The sequence below is a fragment of the Octopus sinensis genome, unplaced genomic scaffold (genome assembly GCF_006345805.1).
Source record: "Octopus sinensis unplaced genomic scaffold, ASM634580v1 Contig13273, whole genome shotgun sequence".
NCBI classification, from domain to species: domain Eukaryota; kingdom Metazoa; phylum Mollusca; class Cephalopoda; order Octopoda; family Octopodidae; genus Octopus; species Octopus sinensis.
In genome coordinates, this window is record NW_021832865.1 from 51339 (window position 1) to 67298 (window position 15960).

Consider the following 15960-nt stretch of genomic DNA (forward strand, 5'->3'; position numbering starts at 1 on the left):
AAAAGAGAAAATTGGTGCCTGGGCAGCTCTCTGGCCTTGAAAACAGATGTGAAATGATGATGATGATGATAATGACTGGTGTCCGTGTCGGTGAATGCCGCTTGACTGGCGTCCGTGTCCGTGACATGTAAAAGCACAAACTGATCGTGGCCGTTTGCCAGCCTCCTGTAGCTCCTGTGCTGGTGGCACCTAATAAACACCCACTACACTCACAGAGTGGTTGGCGTTAGGAAGGGCATCCAGCTGTAGAAACACTGCCAAACCAGACTGGAGCATGGTGCAGCCTCCATGGCTTACCAGACCCCGGTCGAACCGTCCAACCCATGCCAGTATGGAAAACGGACGTTAATGATGATGGGGATGATGATGATATATTATTGTAGGAGATGTGGCAGCATGGTTAAAAAGCTGATGTTCCACATGATTTCTGATTCAGTTCCCTGGCAAGTCTTTTATTATAGACATGGGATGGCCAAAACCTTCTCAGTGGATTTGGTAGCCAGGAATTGAAAAGAGGCCTGTTGTGGCACAACTGACATTCTACAAGTACACTATTTGTTGTTGTTGTGTGAGTGTGTGACAGTCCCGGCACCCAAGCAGACAATTCTTGTCTGCCAACACTAACAATATGAGTGCCTTTATGAACCATATGAGAGGTTCTCTCACAGTAAATAACATAGCATTTGGTGCTCAAACACAACATCCACATTTAGTTGGATATAAAAATTGCCTGTTGGTATTACTATTGCTTCTGTTGCTGTTAATTACCTTTTTCATAGGCTTGCTAGCTATTTGCAAAATCAGTGCCTTAACAGATACTGAAATTCTATACATGGTCAATAGATTTGGCTGTTATGTCTCCACTAGATGTCTTCTACTGAAGAGTCCAGGCAGGATGAAATCATGTCATCGTAGCAGATGGTTCTCGTCTGTTAAAAATATAAATATGAGTAATTTTATGCACCCAAGGCCCTGTGGGAGGTCCTCTTGAGGTAAATAATGCAGTTCTCTCTGTTCTAACATGACCTTTATGTTAAGTTGGATATAAAGATTGCTTTTCATATTAATACTGCTTGAGTCAACAATAATTATATATATATATATGTGTGTGTGTGTGTGTGTGTATACGTACATATATATATTTGTACATATATATATATATATATATCTGTATATACAAACATAGAAGAGATACCTGAAGAATAGGATATCTGACTCGCTAGAAAGAGCAGTTAAAAACACCAAGCCACCAATTGTTGTAATTCCCAAATTATTTTTCAATCACTTTCGGAATTACAACAATTGGTGGCTTGGAGTTTTTAACTGCTCTTTCTAGCGAGTCAGATATCCTGTTCTTTGGGTATCTCTTTTGTGTTTGAATGTACACTGTATTCTTCTCTGAATGATATATAGTCTATTGACTAATTTTTTCTCTCTAGTCCATTGGTAACTAAGAATTTTTCGATAAATATTCTTGTTACCCTAAGTTTTTAAATATATCTGTATATATATATATATATATATATATATATATATATATATATATATATATAATAATAATATTAGGGAATAAATCCAAACTTACAGGGAAAAATGGGATTTAGGATTAAATCCAATCTTATTGTATAAATATATTATATTATATTATATTATATTAAATTAAATTAGAGATAAAACCACTATTAGGCAAATCAAACAGTGAAAAACATAAGCCAATACATAAAATTAATTTTAAAATATAAAGTTAAAAATAAAAAATTATTTAAATAATTTAAACTTATAAATTATATATATATATACAAATATATATATATATATATATATATATATATGTATGTATGTATATTTTTATATTTATATATTATTTTATTTCTTAATTAATTAATTAATTAATTTTTTTTATATATCAAAAGTATTAAAAGTTTAATAGAAGATAAAGAGTAAAACACTACGATCGTTTCATGGCTGTACCAATTCGAATAACAATAATTTAAATTCAATTAATAATTCGAGTTATGGTTACAGTCAATCTTCAGGTTAATTGAAATATGTTAAAAATAATCAGAAATATTTAAACAATATTTTTAAGATATAAATAATATAATAATTTTACTTATAATAAACTCTATTATCAAACTAGAAACTTAAAACTTAACAATTATGATTATATCAAAATCAATTATAATGTTAAATATTAATTTCAATTTATAAGGTAGGAAACACACCAATAATCTAATATCGGTAATAGTCTATATCTAATTACATAAATATTAAAAAAAACAAAAAAACTATTATATACAAATTATCAATGAAAATATATAAATGTATATAAATATTATAATTAAGATCTAAAATAATCTCTATAAATAAATATATATGTACATATAATAAAAACCTAATAAATTAATTTTTCATATTTAAAGATGAAATAGCTAATTTTAAAAATACAAACAAACAAACTTAAACGAACTTTCAGAAATCTTATGTAAAATACTTATAGAAATAATCAATTCGTAGTTATATAGTATCGAATAAATACTATAAATATAATTATCAATGGGAATAACTAGCGAATATCAATTTTAAAAGACAATAACTAAGTTATGCTATTAAGTTAGACAGGGCCTGGACCAATCTTTAGTCGAAACATATCTAAGTTTATCAAAGTTTATCTAATTTTAATTATAAAAAATTTAAAACTACAATTAATACTATTAATACATGTATATACAAAAGCCTAACTTTAGATACCTCCACTTGCAAAGACCTGTTGAAGTAAGTGAAATCATTGTTGTGGCTGATGACAGAACCGCCTAATTGGTACCTGTGCCGGTGGAACGTTAAAAGCACCATTCGAGTGTGATCGTTGCCAGTGCTGCCTAACTGCTTCCTGTGCTGCTGGCACGTAAAAAGCACAATTCAAGCATGGTCATTGCCAGCGTCGCCTGACTGGCTCCTGTGCAGTTGGCATGTAAAAAGCACAACTTGAACATGGTCAATGCCAGTACCGCCTGACTGGCCCTTGTGCCGGTGGCATGTTAATGCATGCACTACACTCTCGGAGTGGCTGGTGTTAGAAAGGGCATCCAGCTATAGAAACTTTGCCAGATCAGATTGGAGCTTGGTGCCAGCCAACAGTCATACCGTCCAACCCATGCCAGCATGGAAAGCAGACATTAAACCTTCATTGCACTGTCCTAACTGGCCCAAACTTCGAAGTCACTGTCAGTAATATTCCTGCCCAAATGTAATGAATTTGTTCTCTACAAAAGGAGAGAGTAAACTATCCGATTAGTATGAAATTGTTCCTATTATAACTGAACATAGAAGCAAACATTAACTACATATAAATATCATCATCATCATTTAATGTTCGTTGTCCATGCTGGCATGGGTTGGATGATTCGACTGGGTTGGCATGCTGGAAGGCTGCACCAGGCTCCAGTCTGATTTGGCATATTTCTCTACAGCTAGATGCCTTTCCTAATGCCAACCACTCTGAGAGCGTAATAGGTGCTTTTACGTGCCACAGGCACAGGTGCCATTTGTATGATACTGGTATCTGCCATGACTGCAATTTTGCTAGGCATAATGGGTCTTCATCTCATAATGCCCAAGGTCTTGGTCATTGCCTCCATGAGGCCCAAGACTCGGAAGGAGCTTGGCCACTTTGCCTCCATGAGGTCCAGCACTCGAAAGGAACTCAAACATCTCACCTCCGTGAGGCCCAACATTCAAATGGAACTCAGCTTCTTTGCCTCCATCAGATCCAATGCTTGAAAGGAACTAGTCACTATGCCTCCATGATGCCCAAGGTTTGAAAGGTACTCAGGTATTTTTGCCACTGAGAGGTCTAATGCTCGAAAGGTACTCAGCCACTTTGCCTCCATGAGGCCCAACATTCAAAAGATGTTCTTTAGGTGCCACCAGCATAGTTTCACTTGGCTTAATAGGTCCTCTTAAGCAGAACACATCGCCAAAGGTCTCGGTCACTTGTCTGCCTCTGTGAGGTTCAAAGTTCAAAGGTCATGCTTCACCACCTCATCCCATTTCTTCCTGGGCCTACTGCTATCACAGGTGCCATCCACAGTTAGAGATCAGCACATCTTTACATAGCTGTCCTCATCCATATGCATCACATGACCATACCAGCATAGGTGTCTCTCTTGAACACCACTTCTAACACTTTATACATATGTGTGTGTAATCAAATGATAGTTATAAACAAGGATCACCATCTTACAAGCATTTCTGATCTTCAATGAAAACATGTCTGGCCATGGGGCAATATTAGCTTCCTTGGTAAGGGCTTGTGATAGGAATGTCAGCTACACATAGAAAATTTGCCTCAACCAATTCCACCTGAAGCATGGAAAAGGAGACATTAAAGTTATTATTATTATCATTATTATTATTGTTATTTCTATTATTATTATTATTATTATTGTTATTATTATTTAACTGTACAAACAACGAAGAAAAGAAACGTGTTCAAGAAGAGAGAGAGACAAACTTAGATCTTATTAAATACCGTCGTATATTAATGAGTGTAAAGACCCCCCACCCCCGGTCATGAATGGCCATGATATTGCACCTAGAAAGTTCTCCTCTGTCTATTAAAGAATCTTCTTGTAAATGATGGAATTGTGTTGTTTCTTGGTATTGCAGCTGATAAATTACTGAAATTATATCATATGTTAATCTATATGTATAAAACAAAGTATGTCTGTGTTTGTAATATGTATGTATTTCTACAGTTTTCAACTGATTTTCACCAAACTTTACACACACATTACTTATGTGCCATGGATGTTTATGCACTATAACATTTTGTCCAGAGCTCCCACGCAATGTGACAAACTGACCATAAAAAAGTTCTTTACATGGCTTTTTCTCTAAAAACTGCAGTTTTTAACTGATTCTCTCTCTCTATTAATCTCTTTTCCTTTTTCCCACTTTCACATATACAAATATTCATTTCTTTCTTTCTCTCTCTCTATTTCTCACTCTCACTCTATTTCTCACGCTCTCTCTAACTCACTCTCTCTCTATTTCTCACTCCCTCTCTCTCTATTTCTCACTCACTTTCTCTCTCTTTCTCACTCTCTCTCTCTTTATTTCTCACTCTCTCTTTATTTCTTACTCTCTCTCTCTATTTTTCACTATATCTCTCTATTTCTCACTCTCTATTTCTCCCTCTCTCTATATTTCTCACTCTCTCACTCTCTATTTCTCCCTCTGTCTCTCTCTCTCTATTTCTCACTCTCTCCCTCTCTATTTCTCTCTCTATGAAAATTGGCTTCAGTGTGTTTCAGTTTTGTCGTGCGTATATATATATATATATATATATCGTTGTCTTCATGCTATCTGAATGTTCTCCCCACAACATTACTTTGCTTATTTTAAGTTTCCTGCACTCTCTCTATTTAAATGCACCATTTACATTTCTCCCTCTATCGGAAACCATTGTGTAATATTGTTTCCCTTTCATTCTTTCACTTTTGTGTGTGTGTTTGTGCATTCAATAAGGATGAAAATAGTACAGGACATTTCAAACCTTGACAATGATGATGTCACTTATACAAGTGTGTATGTATCTCTGAGTGTATGTGTGTGTGGGTGTACGAGTGTGTGTGTGTCTCTCTGACTGTGTGTGGGTTTTCACACTAGGTACATTATTAAACACATGCACATCTACACATATGCATACACATGTGATGACTGATATGCGTGAATGTATGTCTGCATGTGTCTCTCTTATTATATGTATATGTCTGTTTGTGAGAGTGTATGTGTGCGTATCGTCGCATGTGTATGTGTCTGTGAGTGCGTGTGTGTTTGCGTGCCCACTACCTACATCAGTGCTTTTCAAACTTTTTGCTGGAGCAGAACCCCAAGGAAACATTCCACTGGCTCGAGGAACCCCTGTGCAATAATTTAATAGTCTTATGCACACATATCTGCACAAGAGACTTAAAAATTACTGCCAATTTTAGCAGTTTTGTAACTTTTTGCGGAACCCCTGGACTGTACTGGTGGAACCCTAAGGATCCGTGGAACCCTGGTTGAAAACCACTGACCTACATTATTAAACAAGCTATCATCTACACAACCTCTTGACAAAAAACAATTATGTGGAAGGTCCAAATTATATAAAAATACATATCTACCATTCCATTAACAGTTCATAATTATTGCAGCAGTTACAAGGTTGCAGGGTATTTGCAAATTGCTTATATTTGGTTAATTTATACAGTATACAAAAATATAGACATACTACATGCTTTCAAAAATAGAGATTAATGTATATTTTTTCTATGTTTATAATTTTTTGTTTAGAATATTGAAAAAAATTATGCCACCAAAGGAAAAACATAATCTTTCCAGAAACATCTATAAGGCAAGGAGGAGTGCAGAAAACTGAAGGCGAGAGTCTCAAGAGATAATGGACGTAAGACTTTGTCAACATCAGTAAAAGCATACTGTTGTTGTTAAGCAACAAGATGGGTAAAGGTGATTAGGTGATGGTCACGGGCTTAGGGGCGGGAGACCCCAGACCTTGGGAAAAAAAAAAAAATCTTTGGTCGTCTTGTAGTTGCGGGCTCTTCGTTGACACACGACATCACTGGGAGGTGGCCCTCGAAGTCGCTGGAAATGGAGATCTCCAGGTCCAAATTCTTGAACGGCGTAAAAGCATGCTGCAGCATGTCAGATGTAGTCTCAATACAGAAGGGGCATGACACTTTCCAAAGAACAAACGCATGCTGCAACACATCAAATGGAGTCTGAAGACAGAAGATGAGACTTTCTGAACATCAGCAATGGCATGCTGCAGTACATCAGATGGAGTCTCAAGAGGGAAGAAGGGACATGACACTTTCCAAAGATCACCAAACACATGCTGCAACACATCATATAGGACCTCAAGAGAGAAGGGAGATGAGACTTTCTGAAGATCAACAAAGGCATTCTGCTGGACATCAGATGGAGTCTCAAGACAGAAAGGAGATGAGACTTTCTGAAGATCAGCAAAGGCATTCTGCTGGACATCAGATGGAGTCTCAAGACAGAAAGGAGATGAGACTTTCTGAAGATCAGCAAAGGCATTCTGCTGGACATCAGATGGAGTCTCAAGACAGAAAGGAGATGAGACTTTCTGAAGATCAGCAAAGGCATTCTGCTGGACATCAGATGGAGTCTCAAGACAGAAAGGAGATGAGACTTTCTGAAGATCAGCAAAGGCATTCTGCTGGACATCAGATGGAGTCTCAAGACAGAAGGAGATGAGACTTTCTGAAGATCAGCAAAGGCATTCTGCTGGACATCAGATGGAGTCTCAAGACAGAAAGGAGATGAGACTTTCTGAAGATCAGCAAAGGCATTCTGCTGGACATCAGATGGAGTCTCAAGACAGAAAGGAGATGAGACTTTCTGAAGATCAGCAAAGGCATTCTGCTGGACATCAGATGGAGTCTCAAGACAGAAAGGAGATGAGACTTTCTGAAGATCAGCAAAGGCATTCTGCTGGACATCAGATGGAGTCTCAAGACAGAAAGGAGATGAGACTTTCTGAAGATCAGCAAAGGCATTCTGCTGGACATCAGATGGAGTCTCAAGACAGAAAGGAGATGAGACTTTCTGAAGATCAGCAAAGGCATTCTGCTGGACATCAGATGGAGTCTCAAGACAGAAAGGAGATGAGACTTTCTGAAGATCAGCAAAGGCATTCTGCTGGACATCAGATGGAGTCTCAAGACAGAAAGGAGATGAGACTTTCTGAAGATCAACAAAGGCATTCTGCTGGACATCAGATAGAGTCTCAAGACAGAAAGGAGATGAGACTTTCTGAAGATCAGCAAAGGCATTCTGCTGGACATCAGATGGAGTCTCAAGACAGAAGGAGATGAGACTTTCTGAAGATCAGCAAAGGCATTCTGCTGGACATCAGATGGAGTCTCAAGACAGAAAGGAGATGAGACTTTCCCAAGATCAACAAAGGCATTCTGCTGGACATCAGATGGAGTCTCAAGACAGAAAGGAGATGAGACTTTCTGAAGATCAGCAAAGGCATTCTGCTGGACATCAGATGGAGTCTCAAGACAGAAAGGAGATGAGACTTTCTGAAGATCAGCAAAGGCATTCTGCTGGACATCAGATGGAGTCTCAAGACAGAAAGGAGATGAGACTTTCTGAAGATCAGCAAAGGCATTCTGCTGGACATCAGATGGAGTCTCAAGACAGAAAGGAGATGAGACTTTCTGAAGATCAGCAAAGGCATTCTGCTGGACATCAGATGGAGTCTCAAGACAGAAAGGAGATGAGACTTTCTGAAGATCAGCAAAGGCATTCTGCTGGACATCAGATGGAGTCTCAAGACAGAAAGGAGATGAGACTTTCTGAAGATCAGCAAAGGCATTCTGCTGGACATCAGATGGAGTCTCAAGACAGAAAGGAGATGAGACTTTCTGAAGATCAGCAAAGGCATTCTGCTGGACATCAGATGGAGTCTCAAGACAGAAAGGAGATGAGACTTTCTGAAGATCAGCAAAGGCATTCTGCTGGACATCAGATGGAGTCTCAAGACAGAAACGAGATGAGACTTTCTGAAGATCAGCAAAGGCATTCTGCTGGACATCAGATGGAGTCTCAAGACAGAAAGGAGATGAGACTTTCTGAAGATCAGCAAAGGCATTCTGCTGGACATCAGATGGAGTCTCAAGACAGAAAGGAGATGAGACTTTCTGAAGATCAGCAAAGGCATTCTGCTGGACATCAGATGGAGTCTCAAGACAGAAAGGAGATGAGACTTTCTGAAGATCAGCAAAGGCATTCTGCTGGACATCAGATGGAGTCTCAAGACAGAAAGGAGATGAGACTTTCTGAAGATCAGCAAAGGCATTCTGCTGGACATCAGATGGAGTCTCAAGACAGAAAGGAGATGAGACTTTCTGAAGATCAGCAAAGGCATTCTGCTGGACATCAGATGGAGTCTCAAGACAGAAAGGAGATGAGACTTTCTGAAGATCAGCAAAGGCATTCTGCTGGACATCAGATGGAGTCTCAAGACAGAAAGGAGATGAGACTTTCTGAAGATCAGCAAAGGCATTCTGCTGGACATCAGATGGAGTCTCAAGACAGAAAGGAGATGAGACTTTCTGAAGATCAGCAAAGGCATTCTGCTGGACATCAGATGGAGTCTCAAGACAGAAAGGAGATGAGACTTTCTGAAGATCAGCAAAGGCATTCTGCTGGACATCAGATGGAGTCTCAAGACAGAAAGGAGATGAAACTTTCTGAAGATCAGCGAAGGCATTCTGCTGGACATCAGATGGAGTCTCAAGACAGAAAGGAGATGAGACTTTCTGAAGATCAGCGAAGGCATTCTGCTGGACATCAGATGGAGTCTCAAGACAGAAGGAGATGAGACTTTCCCAAGATCAACAAAGGCATTCTGCTGGACATCAGATGGAGTCTCAAGACAGAAAGGAGATGAGACTTTCCCAAGATCAACAAAGGCATTCTGCTGGACATCAGATGGAGTCTCAAGACAGAAAGGAGATGAGACTTTCTGAAGATCAGCAAAGGCATTCTGCTGGACATCAGATGGAGTCTCAAGACAGAAAGGAGATGAGACTTTCTGAAGATCAGCAAAGGCATTCTGCTGGACATCAGATGGAGTCTCAAGACAGAAAGGAGATGAGACTTTCTGAAGATCAGCAAAGGCATGCAGCTGCAGCACTTAATGCTGAATCATTAAAACGTTTAGCTCACCAGATTACACAGAGGTTCAATAGAATAGCTCTCAGAATCAGGTCACATACAAATTCGTTCTTCACAACACCTGGAGCTTCTTTCAGATATGATCCATCGCATTCTTATAAAAATGATAATTCTGTTCAAATCGGTGACCTTTCTTGTCATCTGTGCATATATTCTTGTCATTTGTGCAAAGCTTTTACATTAACTCCACAAATGTTTTGTCATCAATGCAGCACTTTCATGTATCACCTGTTTCATATATATACAAACTATGCCCTTTTAATCCCGAGCAACACCGGGTATCTCTGCTAGTTATATATATTTTGAGTAAGAACATTTGTTGGATTAAATGTGTTGTATATTTTATTTATTACAGGTATTTATGGTATACCCATAGAAGAAGGAACCAAATGTACAGTAAAGACGATAAAGAATTATCTTGATACTCACACAAATTCTAAAATAAAACATATTTGTTTAATTGATGTACGGAAGGAAGTAATCAGAGCTTTTAAGCTTCATCTAGAAATGGTGTTTGGAATCAGTAAAAGCAGAGGTAGGACTTGTTATTTGTTTGATATTTTAGTGAAAACTTAAATGATTTATTTCAGGTGTTAATTAAGATTTTTCCTCCTTCAGTCAACTTTTATCTGATTCCTATTATTGGTTTATGGGCACAGCCATGGATTTGTGGTTAAAAAGATTCATTTCTAACCATGTTAATTCCCAATGTAAGGCAACTCAAGAAAATATCTTCTAATATGGCCCTGAGCTGACCAAAGTCTTGTCAACTGGTTTAGAAGTTAGAAACTGATACAAGGGCTCCTCATATATGTACTGTGTGTGTTTGTACTCTTGTCTTGACATCATGTGATGGCTGTAAACGAGCATCCCCAGCATACAGGTGAGGTTGTTTGTTTCCTGTCTTCTGTGGAAACCATGTCTGGCCAGGGGGAAATATTACCTTGCTTGGAAACAGGTGAGGGTCAGCATCAGGAAGAGCATCCAGCTATAGAAAGTCTGCCTCAATAAACTAATCTGACCCATGCAAGCAGGGAACAATGGATGTGAAAACAAGGATGATGATGTTTAATTTATTGCAGTTGATAAAATACTCTTGTCTCACTCTGTGAATCCTGTCTTGTATAAATAACGAAGGATAATTATAATTATTTATCTGATACATTGTAAACATGAGTATTGCTTGTAATTACTATGAAGTTATAGATTCCCCCCCCCCCACCTCAAAAGAAAAGGGCTTTTTCAATAAGTGAATGACTTCTCAGTTTCTCTGACTAAAAATTAAAATTTAGTGCAATTTTTTTAATGACTTCTTTCTTTTTTGATTTGTTATTATCATCTGCAGCAGTGGTGGGGGTGGGGTCTTTTAGCAGGGATGCAGTCAGTAAGGTGAGGGTGGACAATGAGTATAGCGATTAATCTAAGGTACAGGTAGAGGTTCACTAAGGATTGGTCCTCAGTCCCCTCTTGTTTATCATAGTCCACTAGACAATAACAGGGCAATTTAAGATATGCTGCCCCTGGGAGCTCCTCTATGCTGATGAACTTGTTCTCATAGTTGAATCACTTCCAGAACTAAAAAAGAAATTTCAGGTGTGGAAGCAAGGTTTAGAATCAAAGGGCCTTAGAGTTAACCTGGCAAAGACCAAAGTTTTAGTAAGTAGGAAGGCAGACAAATTACAAACCCCTTTGGGTAGATGGCCCTGCTTGTTCTGTTGAAAATGCATTGGCAGAAGCTCCATGTGATGTATCTAGTGCAAGCGATGGATACATAAGAGGTACAGCAATATCAGAGGAAGGTTAACTGGGAAAATAGTTTTGTGTTTGGAAGGGGCACAGGTACAATAAATACTAAAAATGTACAGAAAATAGATTCCATTAATTGCTAGTGGGGTAAGCTAGATAGCTTCTGTTATGTAGGTGACCAAGTCAGTAGCAAATTGGATGCTCTGAGAGTGTAGCTCTGAGAATAAGATTAGGTTAGGTGAAAGTTCAGAAAGCTCCTAACTCTGCTGGCAACAAAAGGCCTCTCCTTCAGAGTGAAAGGCAGATTGTAGGATGCCTGTGGGCAAACAGCCATGTTCCATGACAGAGAAATGTGGGCTGTGATCATAGAGGACATGTGAAAGATATGAAGCTAGAAGATAGAAATAATTACAGAGGTAACAAATTGTTGGTTCAGGTGATGAAGGTTACAGAGAGAGTCATAACCCAACTAATTAGGGAGAAACTTAGTCTAGATGAGATGCAGTTTGGGTTTGTGCCAGGGAGAAGCACCACTGGTGCTATGTTTCTGGTAAGGTAACTGTAGGAGAAATGCCAAGCCAAATCTTGTCTTTTGTTGACTTTTGACAGCGTCCGCTCATCCCATATCTGGTGGTCAATGTGGAAACTAGGGATAGACGAGTGGTTGGTGAGATCTGTACAACCCTTGTACAGGAACGCTACCAGTAAGGTGAGGGTGGGCAACAGGTATAGTGAAGAATTTGGAGTACAAGTAGGGATTCAGCAAGGAATGGGTGCTCAACCCCCTTTTGTTCATCATAGTTCTCCAGGCAATAACAGAGGAATTCAAGACAAGCTGCCCCTGGGAGCTCCTATACCCTGATGACCTTGTTCTTATAGCTGAATCACTACCTGAGCTAGAGAAGTTCAAGGTATGGAAACAAGATCTAGAATCAAAAGGCCTTAGAGTTAACCTAGCAAAAACCAAAGTCATTGTAAGTAGGAAGGCAGACAGATCACAAATCCTCTCAGGCAGATGGCCCTGCTCAGTCTGTAGAAAAGGTGTAGGTAGAAACTCCATAAGCTGCACCCATTGTAATCTTTGGACACAAAGGAAGGTTAACAGAGAAATTAACTTTTGTATGTGGAAGGTGCACAGGTGCAATAAACACTGAAAATGCACAGAAAATAGACTCCATCAACTGCAGGTTAGAGGTAGTAGATAGATTCGGTTACCTAGGTGACCAAGTTAGTAGTGGAGGTGGATGTTCTGAGAGTATAGCTGTGAGAATAAGATTAGGCTGGGCAAAGTTCAGAGAGCTCCTGCTTCTGATGGTAACAAAGGACCTCTCCCTCAGAGTGAAAGGCAGATTGTATGAAGCCTGTGAGTGAACAGCTATGCTACATGGCAGTGAAACATGGGCTATGACAGCCAAGGACATGTGTAGGCTTGAGAAAAATGAAGCCAGTATGCTTCACTGGATGTGCAATGCCAGTATGCATGTTCGACAGAGTGTAAGCATTTTGAGAGAAAAGTTAGGCATAAGAGGAATCAGATGAGGTGTGCTGGTATGACCATGTGATGCATATGGACAGGTGTGTAAAGAGGTGCCAATCTCTAACTGTGGAGGGAACCTGTGATAAAAGTAGACCCAGGAAGACATGGGACAAGGTGGTGAAGCACGATCTTCAAACTTTGAGCCTCACAAAGGCAATGAATGGTGACCGAGACTTTAGTGATGTGCTGCACTTGAGAGGACCCCTTCAAGCTATGTGCACCCATGCCAGTGGAACATAAAGAACATCTTTTGAACTTTGGGCCTCATAGAGGCAAATTAGCTGAGTTCCTTTCAAGCACTGAGCCTCACAGAAACAAAGTGGCTGAATTCCACTTTAGCATTGAGCCTCATGGAGGCAAAGTGGCTGAGTTCCTTTCGAGTGTTGGGCCCACAGAGGCAATGACTGAGACCTTTGGCATTATGTTGTGTTTGAGAATATGACCCATCATGCCGAGCAAAATTGCAGTCGTGGAAGATACTGGTGTTGCACAAAATTATACCCATGCTGGTGGCATGTAGAAGCACCCATTTCACTCTTGAAGTGGTTGTCATATGGAAAGGCATCCAGCTGTAGAAACTGTGTCAAATCTGACTGGAACCTGGTGCAGCTCTCCAGCCTATCAGTTTCAGTCAAACCGTTCAACCCATGCCAGCATGGAAAGTGGATGTTAAATGATGATGATTATGATGATTTACATTTTCTACTAATCATTCTTTAACCCTTTCGTTACTATATTTCTGACCAAAATACACCCCTCATGAGTTTCAATTAAATTCTAAAATAATCATGAATCTAGGCTTGTTTCATTAAATAACTGTAACTTTTTTACTTATCAACATATTAATGTGATATTTGGAACATAATTAAAGAAAGGGTTCTTAATCAATTCTATTGCATAACTTTTGTCTCAAAGTGACTTTAATTACAGGTAAATCCAGGTAAATTGAGCAAAAGGTAAAAATATTAAAATTTTAAATTGAGCGAAAGGTAAAAATATTAAAATTTTGTTTAAACATCACCATAGAAAATGAATCATCAGCTAATATTCAAATGGGTATGCAACAAAATTTTGATAAAGAAGAATTGTGCACATCACTATATCATCAGTTGAATTTAATGCACAACAGGTGTACCATAGAGGTGGAATAAAGTGAAATACTGGAATCCACCGCAAGTTTGACCGAACTAAAGAAATCGGTCAAAAAATAATATACGGCCCTGGTTATGGTATGGAAGTGATAAATTCCAGACCACATCGTTCCCTAGGCCATGCTGACTAACATTATTTTCCCTGTATAAAAACTAAATCCACGCAGTACCCAGTATTTGCTTCACAAATTTTCCGAAATTTGAACCCCCATTTGGTGTTTGTTTACATTTGCCTAAGTTTGTTTCCGCATTGATCGCTTCAAACAATAACTTCCAGACCACATCATACCCTAAGCCATGCTGACTAACATTAGTTTCCCTGTATAAAAACTAAATCCACAACAGTACCCAGTATTTGCTTCACAAATTTTCCAATTCAGAATCAATGCTTGATAACATGAAACTCCAATCCATTTTCTAAGTTGAAAAAAAATCGATGCCGAAAAAAATGTGGAAAAAAATCTCCCAAAATTCAGGGAATTAAAATTACACGTCGATCCTTGTACAAAACTGTAGATGAACTGTTTACGAAGTATAATCACGTGTTTTCACGAATGTACTACAGAGATTTGCTCTGATATTCTCATTTAAATATGAATAGGTAAATTCGGGCGGCTTTGGGCGGTTTGGTCACATTAACCAAAATATTTTTCAGGCGGCTTTGGGCGGTTTGGTAACGAAAGGGTTAAAGAGAAATTTCTTGAAATAAGTGTTTTATTTTCTTACGTCCAATAATGTTGAACCAAGACTTATAGCGTTGGCTGACTCTAAAGTATTTACGAGATGCCATTTAGCTCTGGAAGCCTTCTTCAACTGAATAACCAAGTTTCTTTCCTTGAACAGGTTACCCTGTTAGAAATTACTTATCACATGACCATCAACCTGAGTCATGTGATGTGGTAAGCAGGGAAGCCAAGGGCTGCACCAGGCTCCAGTCTGATCTGGTGAAAGAAAAATTACAAGAAAGGTTTTAAAATTCACCATATATACATACATATATACATATATATATGTATATATATGTGTGTGTGTATATATATATATATATATCTTTGATTAAAGTTTAAAGATTACATGTTTATTTTGGACTTCTGGTCACACATATGCAATGATATACAGCAACTGGCCTGAGTATTACCTGTACCATACCCATACATGTATGTCCCAACAGATTTCTTTCCCTATAATTTCAAGAAAAACGTAATTTTTTAATGAAATTTTCTATAAATATGCTTCAGATGGTATAAATTCCAATTCTATTGGAACTTGTTGTAAAAAACAACAAAAAAACCCCCCTCAAAAACAAATATCTGATGTGTATCAATATTTATGTATCCTATCCCAGCAATTTATATTTTTGCATCAAATTCCATTATTATCCTAATATACACACCTTGAAAGGTATTTGTGGAAATTTTCATTTGAAAATAACCATTTTTCCAAAAGTTATGAGGAAACAAATTTGAGTTTATGTGAATTTTCTGAAACTCCTCTCTCCACTCCCTGAAAAACATTTTTTTCACACCAAATTCCCAACTTACTGGAATCTACACCATCTGAAGCCTGTTTTAATAAATGTTTTAAGAAAAAAAGGAGGTGTAAGATTACATTTTACTAACCAGTTTCACTGTTTTCAGACTCTGAAAGTTTCAAGTATGTTCTTCAATGTATTTATAGTCCATGTGGTAGAAGAAATAGATGGAAATAACGTTATATAGCCTTGTCGCTATATAAAAGTTGGTGGGG

At 38.2% G+C, this 15960-nt stretch overlaps 1 protein-coding gene across 1 annotated transcript in view; it reads left to right on the forward strand.

The window, feature by feature from the left end:
• The window catches only part of LOC115229623 (protein mono-ADP-ribosyltransferase PARP14-like), a gene marked incomplete at its 3' end in the record, with an annotated part of 47590 nt that overhangs the window by 5587 nt on the left and 26043 nt on the right, over positions 1–15960 (forward strand). The window contains exon 3 of the mRNA XM_029799949.2: positions 10136–10315. Coding sequence (XP_029655809.1) covers positions 10136–10315 — 180 coding nt within the window. The remainder of the gene's footprint in view (positions 1–10135; positions 10316–15960) is intronic.